Source organism: Acinonyx jubatus, chromosome D3 (assembly GCF_027475565.1).
Source record: "Acinonyx jubatus isolate Ajub_Pintada_27869175 chromosome D3, VMU_Ajub_asm_v1.0, whole genome shotgun sequence".
Classification (NCBI taxonomy): Eukaryota; Metazoa; Chordata; class Mammalia; order Carnivora; family Felidae; genus Acinonyx; species Acinonyx jubatus.
The window spans coordinates 34,764,529-34,777,942 of record NC_069392.1 but is presented as its reverse complement, the minus strand read 5'-3'; the positions used below and the strand labels follow the sequence as shown (position 1 = coordinate 34,777,942).

The 13,414-nt window shown below is 44.7% G+C and overlaps 1 protein-coding gene across 6 annotated transcripts in view; it reads left to right on the top strand.

Moving 5' to 3' along the window:
- Positions 1–13,414, top strand: part of PTPRM (protein tyrosine phosphatase receptor type M) — a 787,775-nt gene that overhangs the window by 764,427 nt on the left and 9,934 nt on the right. For all 6 annotated transcript variants that reach the window (XM_027068512.2, XM_027068514.2, XM_053205687.1 and 3 more), the window contains 4 exons: positions 135–308; positions 1,321–1,452; positions 4,861–4,986; positions 6,921–7,084. In XM_027068512.2, the coding sequence (XP_026924313.1) occupies positions 135–308; positions 1,321–1,452; positions 4,861–4,986; positions 6,921–7,084 (596 nt within the window). The remainder of the gene's footprint in view (positions 1–134; positions 309–1,320; positions 1,453–4,860; positions 4,987–6,920; positions 7,085–13,414) is intronic.

The window sequence follows — 13,414 nt, the reverse complement described above, 5'->3', positions numbered from 1 at the left end:
TAAACACCGAACTGTCTGACTAGGGGGCAGGGAGCGTCTGTGTGGTAGTCAGCTGCAGGAAACTTGAAGTCTGAAGGTGAGACGGTGTGCCGTCCAGCGTTCGCTTCCCCATGTGCCTGTGTGCTGTCGTGTAGACCCTGAACATGGTGACGCCCACACTGCGGGTGGAAGACTGCAGCATCGCGCTTCTGCCCCGGAACCATGAGAAGAACCGCTGCATGGACATCCTGCCCCCGGACCGCTGCCTGCCTTTCCTCATCACCATCGACGGGGAGAGTAGCAACTACATCAACGCGGCCCTCATGGACGTAAGCCTGCCTGCCCTGCCCCAAAGGAAACGGGAAGCCGCTCCTCAAGGGCAGCATGGCCGAGCGGGGCCTGGGTCTTCTCCTTCGACTCGTTGGCCCTCGTTTGCTTGCTTACAAGACACACGCTGTTTTCCCAACAGCACATTTCAGATTCCACGTATGTTTCTGCGTCGGGGGCGACATCCTCGGTCTCTCGGAGACCACCAGCCGGGAAGTACTGACAAATGAAACATGCCCCAGGTACTCTCTGAGCACTTAAATTTTTAACCCGCTGGCCGGAGAGCAAGAGACAGCTATTAAGTCTCTAAGGCAGTGAAGTGGGATAATACGGTTTGCAGCATTATTTTCATTCCCTTTCCTCCTAATTTAGGCAGTAATTAACATGGGGGAAAAATGGTCTGTCGGGATAGATAGCACACAACTCATTACTTCCTGTCAGTCTGTTTACTTCTAACTGAATGAACATTTGCGATTCAACTGATGGGAAAAGTAAATGGATATTTGCGGGGCTAATATGGAAACTCTAATTCCACGGGTGCGATAGCAGTAAAAAGGTACTTAAACTCACTTGAAGCTCTCCAGAGCTGTAAAAGCCATGTGGACCCCTTCTGTGGCAGGAATAAGTAACACCGTCACATGTATAAATGACACTCGAACAGATTTTAGGAAAAGTAGAAGTATTTTAATTGTGCATATTTTGTAAAGTAAACGTTCTGCATTAAAATAATCACGGATAGGGCCGATATTGCCTTTCTAGCAGATACAGCAAAAAAATTATAAGAGATACTTATTATGTTTTCTGGGTATCAAAGTGAGAATATGTTGTCATTATCATTCCACAAATAAGTTTATATTTAGTCTGTTTTGGTGTTGACAGTGATGCTAGGATTCAGCAGCTGTTAAATGTGTCCGGTGTCCTGTGTCACAAGCCTCCACGTGCACAAGATAACGGAAGCTTCCTCCCTTCACACTTTCCTGGGTATATCTGGATCTTTCTTGTTTGCGTTTGCAGAGCTATAAACAGCCTTCGGCTTTTATAGTCACCCAGCATCCTTTGCCAAACACGGTGAAAGACTTCTGGAGACTGGTCCTGGATTATCACTGCACGTCTGTGGTTATGCTAAATGATGTGGATCCTGCCCAGGTAAGACTCAAGCCCAGGGTCAAATTTCTGTTCGTTCTGCTTGCACACTGCGAAGCACAGGCCCCCGTGCCAGCTCGCAAACACCAGGTGAGGGTTGGGAGCGGGAGCTGAAACACAAACGTCAAAAGCAGACGGAATTAGGGACGGGACCAAAAGTTGTCGGAAACTGAAAAACCAGATAGAGATCATAGATGGTGGAAGTGACAGGGAAAGACAGGGTCAGAAATTCGCTGTTCCCCGAGGATGGAAATTCCAAGTAGAGAGAGATACAGGTAATGGGCGGAGTCAGAGCTGCTGGGGGTGGGGATATCGTAACACCTGCAACCAAGCGGAGGCAGCAAAGCAGGGAGCACAGCAGCACGAGCCCAGATCTTAGCCCCGGGAGGATCCGTGTACTTCCTGGCAAGGCTCACCTGGAGCCTGCAGGTGGAGATCGTCATGGCAGGGTGACGGTGATTTTAAGGGACGAAAATGACTTTTGTCAACACTTGGGTAAAGATATTAAAAAGAAACAAAACCGGGACTCGAACATAAGAGAAGCTCAGAATGATACATGGGGCTTTCCCATAGCTGTTTTCCTTATACACCATAAGAGAAAGAACAGGACAGTAACGACTGGGTACTAGTAATGGGGTCAGAAACATTCCCTTAAAGGGACTTGTCAGGCGAGCATTGGCACAGTGTCCCTTTAGGAGCTGAATTTATCCTGTTCGGGTACAGCGACACCAGTCTCCCACTTAACCACCGTGACAGAGGGCATTATGGGACCTGTGGACTTCTCGTGTTTTAAGAATAAACGTGTTCTGAAACGGAATTAATTTTCTATCTGGTAGAGACCAGCTTAAAAAAGAAAAAAAAGAGGTCAGAAGTATTTTGGCATCCAAACTGGACAAGAATTTTCCTTCCTAAAATCCATTTTATTGTCATCAATCGGCCATAAATTCCACGGACACTCATTTCGATCCTGTAATGTTTTTAATTGTGTGTGAGGCCCTACACTATATTGTTAGGGTTCTCACCTGAGAGCTAGTGGATGAAATAATAACGATCATCCTTGTCCTTATCTAGTCCTTTTTGCTTAAGAAGCTTAAATATTTCAGAAGCCTTCCACAGTGATCCCCTCCCAAAGAGAGAATGCAGCCACTTTTTAAAGACAAGCAGACCACAGTTCAGGGAACTTCAAAGACCCAACTCAAAATAGCACCAGGGATCCTGATCTTCTAACTCACAATGCCACGGCTTAAATTTCACTAATTCAAGATTCAGTGAAAGAGTGTTACAGGACAAGGGACTATTCCCTCTTCAGAATCATTCTTTTCCCCCTAATGTGAATCCTGACATGTGGTGATAAACTTGGGGGGGGGGGGGTTCCTATTAGTGAACCAGACATGAGTAATTTCCACAAGTTCTTCTTGAACGACTGTATTGGAATTCTGAAGCTGCATGCTAAGCTCGAACTGTCTGGATTCAAACCAAGCCTCGGCCGACCCTGGTAGGGGAGACAAAGAGTCCAGTTCCGCTCGGCAGGCAGAGCTGATTTTCAGAGTGAGAAGAAGGGGCTCCTGGGACATAGTCATTTAGAGAACACTAAACTGAGCATTTGAACTTAAAGTCTTTGCAGTCGTACGAGAATAGCACTCAACTATTTTAAGTATTTATAGGTCCGGTTCATGGACGTGTTATGCACCATTTAAGCCATTTTCTACACGGTTTACTTGGGCTGAGTGCAGAATGTATTGTGCCAAGAACCACGCGCCGGCCCGGGCCATTCATGTTTCTCTGGTGTGAGTGATGAGCTCTGATCAGGGCTTGAACCGAGAGAGCAAGCAGAAAGTAAAGCTAACTCAGTCCGAAGGAAGAAATGGGCAGAACAGTTCAAATGTGCATGTTAGGACTTTTACTACCATCTCGGCTTCCCATCACGATACTCGTTAATTTTCGCAGTGGTTACCCTTGGGTACAAAGAGAAACTAAGCATCAGCATGCTATCATTTGACACGGCAGTTTTAGAATCTGTCACCAGCAAGTGCTGGGGAGGAAGGGAGCATTTTACAGAAGCCTTAGTTTAAAATAAATAAATGTGATTTTTAAAATACTGCAGACGCAGCTAAGGTAGGAAGTACGCTTAGGTAACCGACGCTCACTCTCGATCGTAAAGTTCAAGCCTTCACCTTATTTGTAATAGAGACTGCGCTGCCATTGCCCCACTGTGAACTGAAAACTATCTTGCGGTCTTGGGCGTTCATCAACCTTCGCAACCTTTGACGATGAGCTTTTAGATACTTTGGAAAATAAAAGTCATCCAAACAAGGAAATTCGATGAGTGGATGCTCCTTTTGTGGTACATCATTCTGCTTAAAATGAGATACGTTTTTCATCTGCGCTTGGCCCAGTTGAAACCACTTGTAAAATATTGAAGTAATTGCCTCTGGGCTCCCCACAAGCCATTTGTCCTTCATGTAAATCCGAAAGATAAAAGTTTAACTCTGCTCCCCGAAACATCACTGGATACCAAGTCCCAAAAGAAGTTTAATTCCAGACTTTAAAGGCCTAGTAGCGTCTCAAGGCTTTAGGAAAGGTCTGTGAGAGGGAAACGTCACGGGAGGTGGTCTCTCCACCTATCTGCAAGCTTAACACTTCTGTGGGGTCATAGCAAACGAAGGTGCCTCTTTCATAAGCTCCCCTTCCCAGCATCCCTCCTTCCATGCTAACTTGTGTGCCACATTCACACAAAGTTCTAGTTACCTGGTGTCACTAATACCTGGCCCTTGAGACTCTAGGAAATTTGTGATTTTAACTAAAACCACCTCTAGATAAAACAGCAAAGCATTGACTCTTCTTATATCAGGTTTTCTAGATCTGAGCTGGGAGGGGTTGGACCAGAGCATGAACATGCAACCCAACACTGTTATCAGTATCTTGTCACTGAATGGCCCTATTCCCAAAAGTGATTACAAGTTACAAAGCAAGCCCACGTGGGGGAGGATGGAGATATGGGTGTTAACAGGTGTGTGCACCTTCTCAAGTATCTTAGCTCTTGTAATGGCAGCCAGTGGCATCTCCCCAGGGCCTGACAAAAGTTCCTTTATGAATGCAGAAGAGATCTTACAACGGGATGCGTTGAACAGCATCCATGTGGCCTCTTTGGAAAGTAGAATGGTTCGTGGCTTAAAGATACTTTCTGAGAAAACGAAGAAGGAAGTACTAGGAGGACAGGTGGAGCTGAGGAATCAGCCAACAAGAAAGTCCTCAAGTCTACTTCCTGGGAGGAAAAGAGAGAAAGGAAAGAAAATAAAGTGCATCAAAGAAGTGTTAAGAATTAGCGAATGTCAGTAGTGACTTCATCCGAACTGTTAGGAGTCAGTTTATTCCTATAATTAACCTCGTGTTTCTGTGTTTTGAATTCAGTTGTGTCCGCAGTACTGGCCAGAGAATGGAGTTCACAGACATGGCCCCATCCAAGTGGAATTTGTTTCTGCTGACTTAGAAGAAGACATCATCAGCAGGATATTCCGTATTTATAATGCAGCCAGAGTAAGAATCGCAGCCAACCTCACTTAGGTTCTGGTTTCATTATTTTCTCATTCACCAAACATTTAGAGTGCCCACTTGGTCAGTCACCATTTAGGAGTTTGGAATACATTCTAGGTGTTTGTGAACAAGACAAAGCTCCCTGACATTATGGAGCTTACATTCTAATGAGAGAAAACAGACAATAAATAATAGATATAACAGATATTATAATACAGTATGTTAGAAGCAATAAGTGCTATAGGGAAAAAATGGAGAGGTAGAAAGCACTTGGGCCCAGAGAGAGAGCAAGTCTCTGTCTTTATATAGAGGTGCTGTGTGAGCAAAGACCCAACCAAAGTGAGGGAGAAGCCATGCAGATCTCTTTGGAGACTGCTTTACAGGCAGAAGCGATGGTCAGTGCAAAGGCCCTGGGGTAGGGCCTTGTCTGGTGAGGTCCAGCAACAGTGAGGAGGCTGGTATGGCTGAAGCACAGTAAGCCAAGGTGAGACTAGCTGATGGAGTTATCCACCTTGAAGGAAAGTGGCCAAAGTGTTGGGGGGGGGGGGGGCGGTGGGAGACAGAGACTGCATAGGGCCTCACAGGCCACTTCTAGGATTTGGGCTTTTGCTCTAAAGGAAATAAGGAGCCGTTACAGGGTTTTGAGTAGAGAAGAATCCCATGATATAATTTACCTTTAAAAAGAGCACTGTACCTTCTGTGTTGAGAACAGACCCATCAGGAAGCCATTATCATAATCCAAGTAAGAAGTGACAACAAGATGAAGGCAGTCACTGGAGGTACCCGAGACAGAGAGATGCCGATATATCCCGACAGCAGAGCCAACAGGATTTGGGAATAGGCTGAATCCCAGGGAATAAGGAGTGGATCTCAAGATTTGGGTCCTGAGAAATGGACCACTGGAACTGACATTAACCAAGCTGGGAAGGCTGTGGGGATAATGGGACTGTTTGGGGTAGGGGGACACGCATTAGAGAGAAGGTCCAGAAACATGCCAGGTTTGAGATGATGATCAGGTACCTAAGAGGAAGTGTCAAATAGGCCCAGATCTATGAGGGGGGACATTTAGAAGAGGCCCAACCCAGAGATGTTGGTGACTTTGATGACGTTGACTTTGTTGATGACTTTGACAACTCACTGGAGTTTTGAAAGACTGCATAAACTCATCAGGTGAGAGGGAGAGAAGACAGGGGGCCCAAGGACTGAGCCTGGGGTGTCCATCAGCAAGAGGTCTGGGAGGAAGGGAGACTGAGACAGAAGGCAGAGAGTGGAGAAAGGCCAGCTGGGTGAAGAAAGTGTCAGCGAGCAAGACCAGTCACCCGTGTCAGAGGTGCTAAAGGCTGCAGGAGATGTGATCCAAGTGATTTAACCACAGCCAGATTAAAACCGCTGCCACTTCTCTAACACTTTCTTTGAATACTCCAGTTCCATTTAATTATGACTAAAGATAGGTTGACTATTGATATCTTAGCAAGACTCACACCAATACACAAAACCATGTTGTGTTTGCAAGAAACGCCATGTAACCTCTATCACCCTGAGCTCACACACACCTCCAGATTATAAATTATTCTCTCCCCTCCAATTCCCTGCAATTAAAGTAAAGCCATGTTACCCCTTACTGCCCAGTGAGGTCAGTGTTCACATTGGACGTTATTTGTCACTTGGCTTTTGCAAAACTGTAAGCATTCTGCTTCGCTTTCATTTGTCTGGCCTGTCATTTAAAACACCTGTTTTTTTTATAACGGCTCGGGGTTACAACGCCCAACGCTTCAGGCCAGTGGAAGCTTCCTTCATTATTTATAGGCCAGCCTCTCCCTTAGTAATGGCCTGCTTTGCTGAGAAGTCCAAGCAGGTGGGCTCAGCCTGCTGGAATCCCACCAGTAAATGATGCCTGTGTCCTTTCACCTCCTTGACTGTTGCCTGATTCCCCGCAGCCCCAAGATGGATACCGGATGGTGCAGCAATTCCAGTTCCTGGGCTGGCCCATGTACAGGGACACGCCGGTGTCCAAGCGCTCCTTCTTGAAGCTCATTCGCCAGGTGGACAAGTGGCAGGAGGAATACAACGGGGGCGAAGGCCGCACGGTTGTGCACTGCTTGTAAGTGCTAAGGAGGGCTCTGCCCCTAAGAAGGGCCAGGCCAGCGTTCCGCTGTCCGCCCCCCCATGGTTCACCATCCCTTGCCTCTCTATAAACGGAGAAGAAATAAGCAGGTCTGGATGAGTGGAGATGATCTGCCTCCTCGTTAAGAATTCGGTTTGCTTTCCAGAAAACAATATATGCACATTTTGCATTGGGATAGGGTGTCACTGCTATAAAAATAAGCCCTGACCTTGTGGTCATCCGCCCCCCCCCCCCCTTAAAAAGAAACACCTGGGTGGATTCACTGGGCCCCTACCAGCTCCTGAGAGTCCACTGGTAAGTTTAGGGAGTTTTCTGAGCTGGTAAACTGTTGGTGACTTGCAATCAACCCCAGTGGAAGTATCTACGACACTGACGTCAGCAGATGTTACAGATCAGGCCCCCCCCCACACCCCGCCCAGATTCGGCAAAACTGGTGGTGGCAAACAGCAGGTGTATCAGCACACTAGCTGGTAATTCTATAGGAAATCATGCCAGAGGCTTCGAAGGAACTGTCTTTCAAAGGAATTGTCTTTGAAGAGAATTTTGTTTATGTCTTGGTTTTTGCCTGAGAATATAAATATGTGTGTGTGTGTGTGTGTGTGCGTGTGTGTGTGTGTGTATAGGGAAGATTTGGCTAGAGCCCATATCTCCAAAGTGTGGTCTCTAGACCAGCAGTTCTAGGGGGTGCTCAAATGGGAAGACCTCTGCTACAGAGCATTGAATCCCATTTGTGACTGCACATTGAGGATCATTTGGGGAGACTTTTATAACACAAAAACAGGGACGTCTGGGTGGCTCAGTCGGTTAAGCATCCGACTCTGGCTTAGGTCATGATCTCAGGGTTCATGAATTCGAGCCCCACATCGGTCTCTGTGCTGACAGCTCAGAGCCTGGAACCTGCTTTGAATTCTGTGTGTCCCTCTCTCTCTGCCCCTTCCCCACTCATGCTCTGTCTCTCTCTGTCAAAAATAAATAAATGTAAAAAAAATTTTTAATCAATGAAACAAACAAACAAAAAACCATGCCCAGGCCATACCCAAAGCAATCACATCAAAATCCCTAAGGATGGGCCCCAGACAGCTGTGTTTTTTCAGACTGCCAGATTATTTCAGTGTGTGGCCAAGGTTGAGAGCCACTGAAAAGAGACTGCCTTGCTTTTCAGAGCACCATCACCTGCATTTTCTCATTGGTGATGATATGTAGCTAATCAGCCAGCTGGGATTGGCTTAATGGAGCAGGCAATTAGAAAGTCATGGCAGTTAGGGAAGGTATTTAGAGAATTTGTGGAAACTTATAAGCTTATGTCTCTTTTCAAGGGAGTATCATTACAAGCCCACAGTATGATCTCTCCCAAACGGAAGGGGAAACAAGGTTTAACTCTGGGAAGACCAACCCTAGTTAAAATGACAAGCTTGCCTAAGGACCCCGGTTACTCTCCCCTCAAGGCCTGTATCTCATGCCGTGCCCCTCCCCCCAGGGGCCCAGGAGGGTCCATGACACCCCAGAACTCTGCCCTGCTTCCCAGGAGTCAAAAAGTGGCAGAGTTTCATCCTACAGAAACTGATATGCCCTTGGAAAGAGTCTTATGAGCCTGTTCACACTTACCCTTGACCAGAGCCTCCAATCCTTTGTCCTGCCCGCTTACTTTTCCCTTCCTTCTCCTGGATCCAGCTCATTAAAAAACATCTCTACCAAGAAAATGCCAAGGAGGATTGAGTCACAGCTCACATCCCCCAATTTATTTCTTCTAAATGCAGATAGAGCTTCTGATCAGAATATGATCAGAGGGTCACCATTGTGAGTTGATACAGTCCCACCAGGGAAAACTGACATTTTAGTTAGGGTTTGTATTATTTCCATTAGGTTTTTTGAAAAACTCAAAACAGTCTGCAGACACCCATTTCTGTGTCTGGAGTCGGCCAGTATCTGGAACTAGGAGTATAATGCGTACACGGCACCCGCTTTGATTAGTAGCTTTCTAACAGGGGCCAGTGCCACAACCCAAAGGGCTAAGTCACACCAGGGGAAGTTGAGGCACCAGGACAGGCCTGAGGGGAAGATACAAAGACCCCTTAAATCACTGCACCTCATAGACAGCCACCCACTATACTCTCCCAAGGCCCAGCTGTGGCCCCAAAACTAAGCAATTGCATTGCCCTTCTCCATGATGTCTACAGCGGGCTGTTCCTTATAGTGCATGGCGGCAGGCATCCCATTGTTTCTGCCCTCTTGCCAGCCCAAAGAACCTTGATCTTTCCTTGGGAAACATTCTTCCCAGTCCTGAAGTCCCCTTGGTTCTCATGGGGCTGCCTCTGGCGCTCTTGGCATCCCGGTGGGCATGAGACCCATGCCTGGTAAGAATGTGTATTGTTTCGATTTATAAATCTAAATGAAGATTGTTTTAGTTGTGAGAAACAAAGTTCAGTTGAATTCGTATCTTCCAACATAGCCCAGGAAAGAATGCTTTGAACCACAAAAGCTCTCTGCTGTTCATTTCTGAGGTAAGAATATTGTATTCAGCATAATGTAGTGCTTCCTAATGGCTGTGGGCAGAGCAGTCCCTGCCCGAAACAGACCTCCACATGCTACAAGTGGAATGGTTCCTTGAGCCATGCATATACTCACAGTGAGCAAACAGGGTTGTTGTTTTTTCTTCATACGTCTTCCAGCTCATAAAGCCAGAAGAAATGGATAGAATTAAGATACCATTTTGTAACCCTTCATGAAAATACGGGTGTAGACAATGGTCATCAAGAACTATTGAAAGCATCAGGTGAAAAGCTGGTGGGGGAAAAGCAGTGTGGCTAACAGTGCGAAGACAGAAAGTAGGCTAATGGAGCAGAAGAGAAAATCCAGGAATGGAGCCACACCTCAGGGTCACCTGATTTACAACTAAGACCCCACAGTACTACGGGGAACAGCCTGCATACCTGGTCTCCCTCCTCATGCTACATACAGAAATCATTTCTAGATGGATCATGGACCAACATGTGAAAAGGAAAACAATGAAACTTCCAGGAGAAAATCTTCATGACCATGAGGTAACCAAAGATGATGATACCCAAGACAGAACACAAGCCATGAAAGAGAATATTAAAAAATTGGACTTCATTAAAGTTAAGCATTTCGGTTCATCAAAAGACACCAAGGAGACTGAAAAAGCAAGACAGCATGGGCAAAGAGTTTTGTGATACATGCATCTGACAAAGGAGTCAGAGCCAGAATGCCTAAGAACTACTGCAAGCAAAGAAGCAAAGATAGACCCAGTTGTTTGAGCAAAAGACTTGACAAGAGCTTCATTTTTTTAAACAAAGAATATGCACATAGCCAATAAACAGAGAAAGGTACTCAGCATCATTCATTTCCAGGATAATACATATTAAAACCAGGACCAGACGCCCCCTGCACGCTCAGCGGAATGGGTGACATTTAAAAGACAAACAAGGGCGCCTGGGTGGCTCAGTCGGTTGAGCGTCCGACTTGGACTCAGGTCATGATCTCACGGTTTGTGGGTTCGAGCCCCGCGTTGGGCTCTGTGCTAACAGCTCAGAGCCTGGAGCCTGCTTCCGATTTTGGGTCTCCCTCTCTCTCTCTGTCTCTGCCCTCTCCCCTGTTCATGCGGTCTCTCTCTCTCAAAAATAAACATTAATATAAATTGAAAAAAATAATAAAATAAAAAATAAAAGACAAACAAGTAAATGATAATACCAAGTGTTGGTGACGATGCAGAGCAAATGGAACACCCCCTACACTGCTGGCAGGAAGGACAGATGGCATGGAGATTGGGATCTGTTTGACGGCAATACCAAATGCTAAAGATAAATACATTCTCTGAGCTCTTCCCCTCCCAAGTACACGACTGCAGAAATGAGTCATTTATGCACCATGAGACATTTTTAGAGCAGATGGACTCATAATGTTGAAAATTAGAAACAGCCCAAATATTCCTCAGCTGTTAGGTGATTAAAATTATACAGTAGTAGATCCATTCAGCGGAATTGTTCTCAGCAATATAAAAGAAGAAGCCAGTGGTGCAACATGGATGATTCTCACAGAGATAGTATTAAGTGAAATAAGCCAGACTCAAAAGAGTATATACTGTATATTCCCTTTATACAAAATTTGAAAACAGACCGAAGACATTTACAATGCCAGGAGTGAGAACAGAGATCATCTTTGGGGAATTGATGGTATTGATGACGAGGGAGTCTGAAGGAGGTCTGGGGGGGAGGGGGGGTAGCGCTGATCCCGGTCTGTGTCTTGATCTGAGTGGTGGTTACGTGGAACATGAATTTGGAAATTAACTAAGATATGTACTACCATGTGTGGTACATATCATTACTGTTAATTGTAGGTCTGTTATACTTAATTTAAAAAAAAAAAAACTGATTTTGAACTTAATGTACCAAACTGACATTCTAACACAATGATCCATCTTAAAATCACAAAACAAAGAACAACGTGATATCTTGTGCCTGCTTCCTTAAAAAGTATGCTTATAAGGTATCCTGTCTTAAAAAAAAATTAATTCTTAGGAAGCTGTGGACCTAACTCCTAATTTATAGAATATAAGGATTAGAAAGAAACATGTTAAATGATTCACAGAGATGCAATGAATGAGAACAACTGAGAATATGGGGCTCTCTACAGGAAAGATGACCCATTTCCTCCACAAATAAATTCCCCAGAAAAAAAGAACAAAGAGGGACCTATAGATTAAAATGAACTCTCAAGCTGTATCAACCAATTACTTTGCTTGGATGTGTATTTGAAGAAATCAACTGGAAGAAAATTTGTGAAACAGTCTGGGAAATTGGAACAATAATTAGAAATTCAACTATCTATTGACACAGTAATATTATCTTAGGTGTAATAATGATACTGTGTTTATTTTTCTTTCAATCCATTAGCTCCTTGGAGAAGTGGTTGATCTCAGAGCTGGTGCAGGGAAGATGTAAGATGAGTTTGGAACACCTTGTGGTCCCAGAGAGTAAGAAAGTACTCAAAAAATAATGGAGGCCTGATGGAGCTCCTAATGGCCAAAGCCAGAACAATTTCAGCAACAAAAATAAATATTGATACTATTGGATTTTAGCTCATTGAACAAAATTAACATGTGTAAGTCTAAAGTGACGTAAATAGGGGCACCTGGGTGGCTCAGTCAGTTAAGCATCCGACTTTGGCTCAGGTCATGATCTTACAGTTCATGAGTTCCAGCCCGGTGTTGGGCTCTGTGCTAACAGCTCAGTGCCTGGAGCCTGCTTCAGATTCTGTGTCTCCCTCTCTCTGCCTTCCTCCACTTGCTCTCTCTCTCTCTCTCTCTCTCTCTCTCTCTCTTTCTCTCTCAAAAGTAAATAAACATTAAAAAAATTTTAAGGAAAAAATAAAGTGACATAGATAAAAAGATAAAAGATATAAGCAAATACATTAGCCAAATAGTGGAGAAGAGACAGCACTCTCTCACAGAATGTTGAAGGAGACAGGGAAGTAGAAAATCAAAACCACAATGATCATTGTTGCAGACAGGATCCACCAATGGATCCTCAACAAGTGGGTGAAACTTTGAGAAGAACTGAGATATTTGCAGAATCCCAAAGTATCTCCCAAGATATTAACTACTAAGAGAAAGATAACGACTACATAGGAAAACATTTCTCAGGCACCGTCTTAAAAAGTGATGAAGGTCAACATCACCAGCAAAATAAGCCATTCAGCATCCTGAATCCCTGGAAGGATGAACAGCCCCTCTGTGGTTCTCTGGCCAAAATGCATAACTTCATTCCCAATCATGAGAAGGGGACATAGTTCTACATTTCCACATTCTACAATTTGTATTTTGTAATGACTTCTCAAATTGTAGCTGGGCACCATGGCCACTTTCTACATCTACATTCTAATTTTTTTTTATTCTACAAAAAAACTGACCAGTACTCTTCAAAAGTGTCGAGGTCAAGAAAAAAAAGGAATGATTGACAGGTAGCAGAGACTAAGGAGCCAGGACAAGTCAATGCAAGGTGGGGTCTGGGATTGGACCCTGGACTAGAAAAAGGTCATTGGTGACATTTGACTAAGGCCTATAGTTGAGGTAATAGTATTGCACCAGTGGTAACTTCCTGGTTCTGATCCCATACTATGATTTTGTAAGATGTTCGCATCAGGGGAGGTGGGTATGCCAGGGAACCCTCCGTGCTGTTTTTACGATGATTCTGCACATTTAAAATTAGTTCAAAATGAAAAGTTTCATTCAGAAAGAGCTCCTGTGTTTTAGAGATTAATAATGAAATAATAGTGGACTTCTGTAAGGCC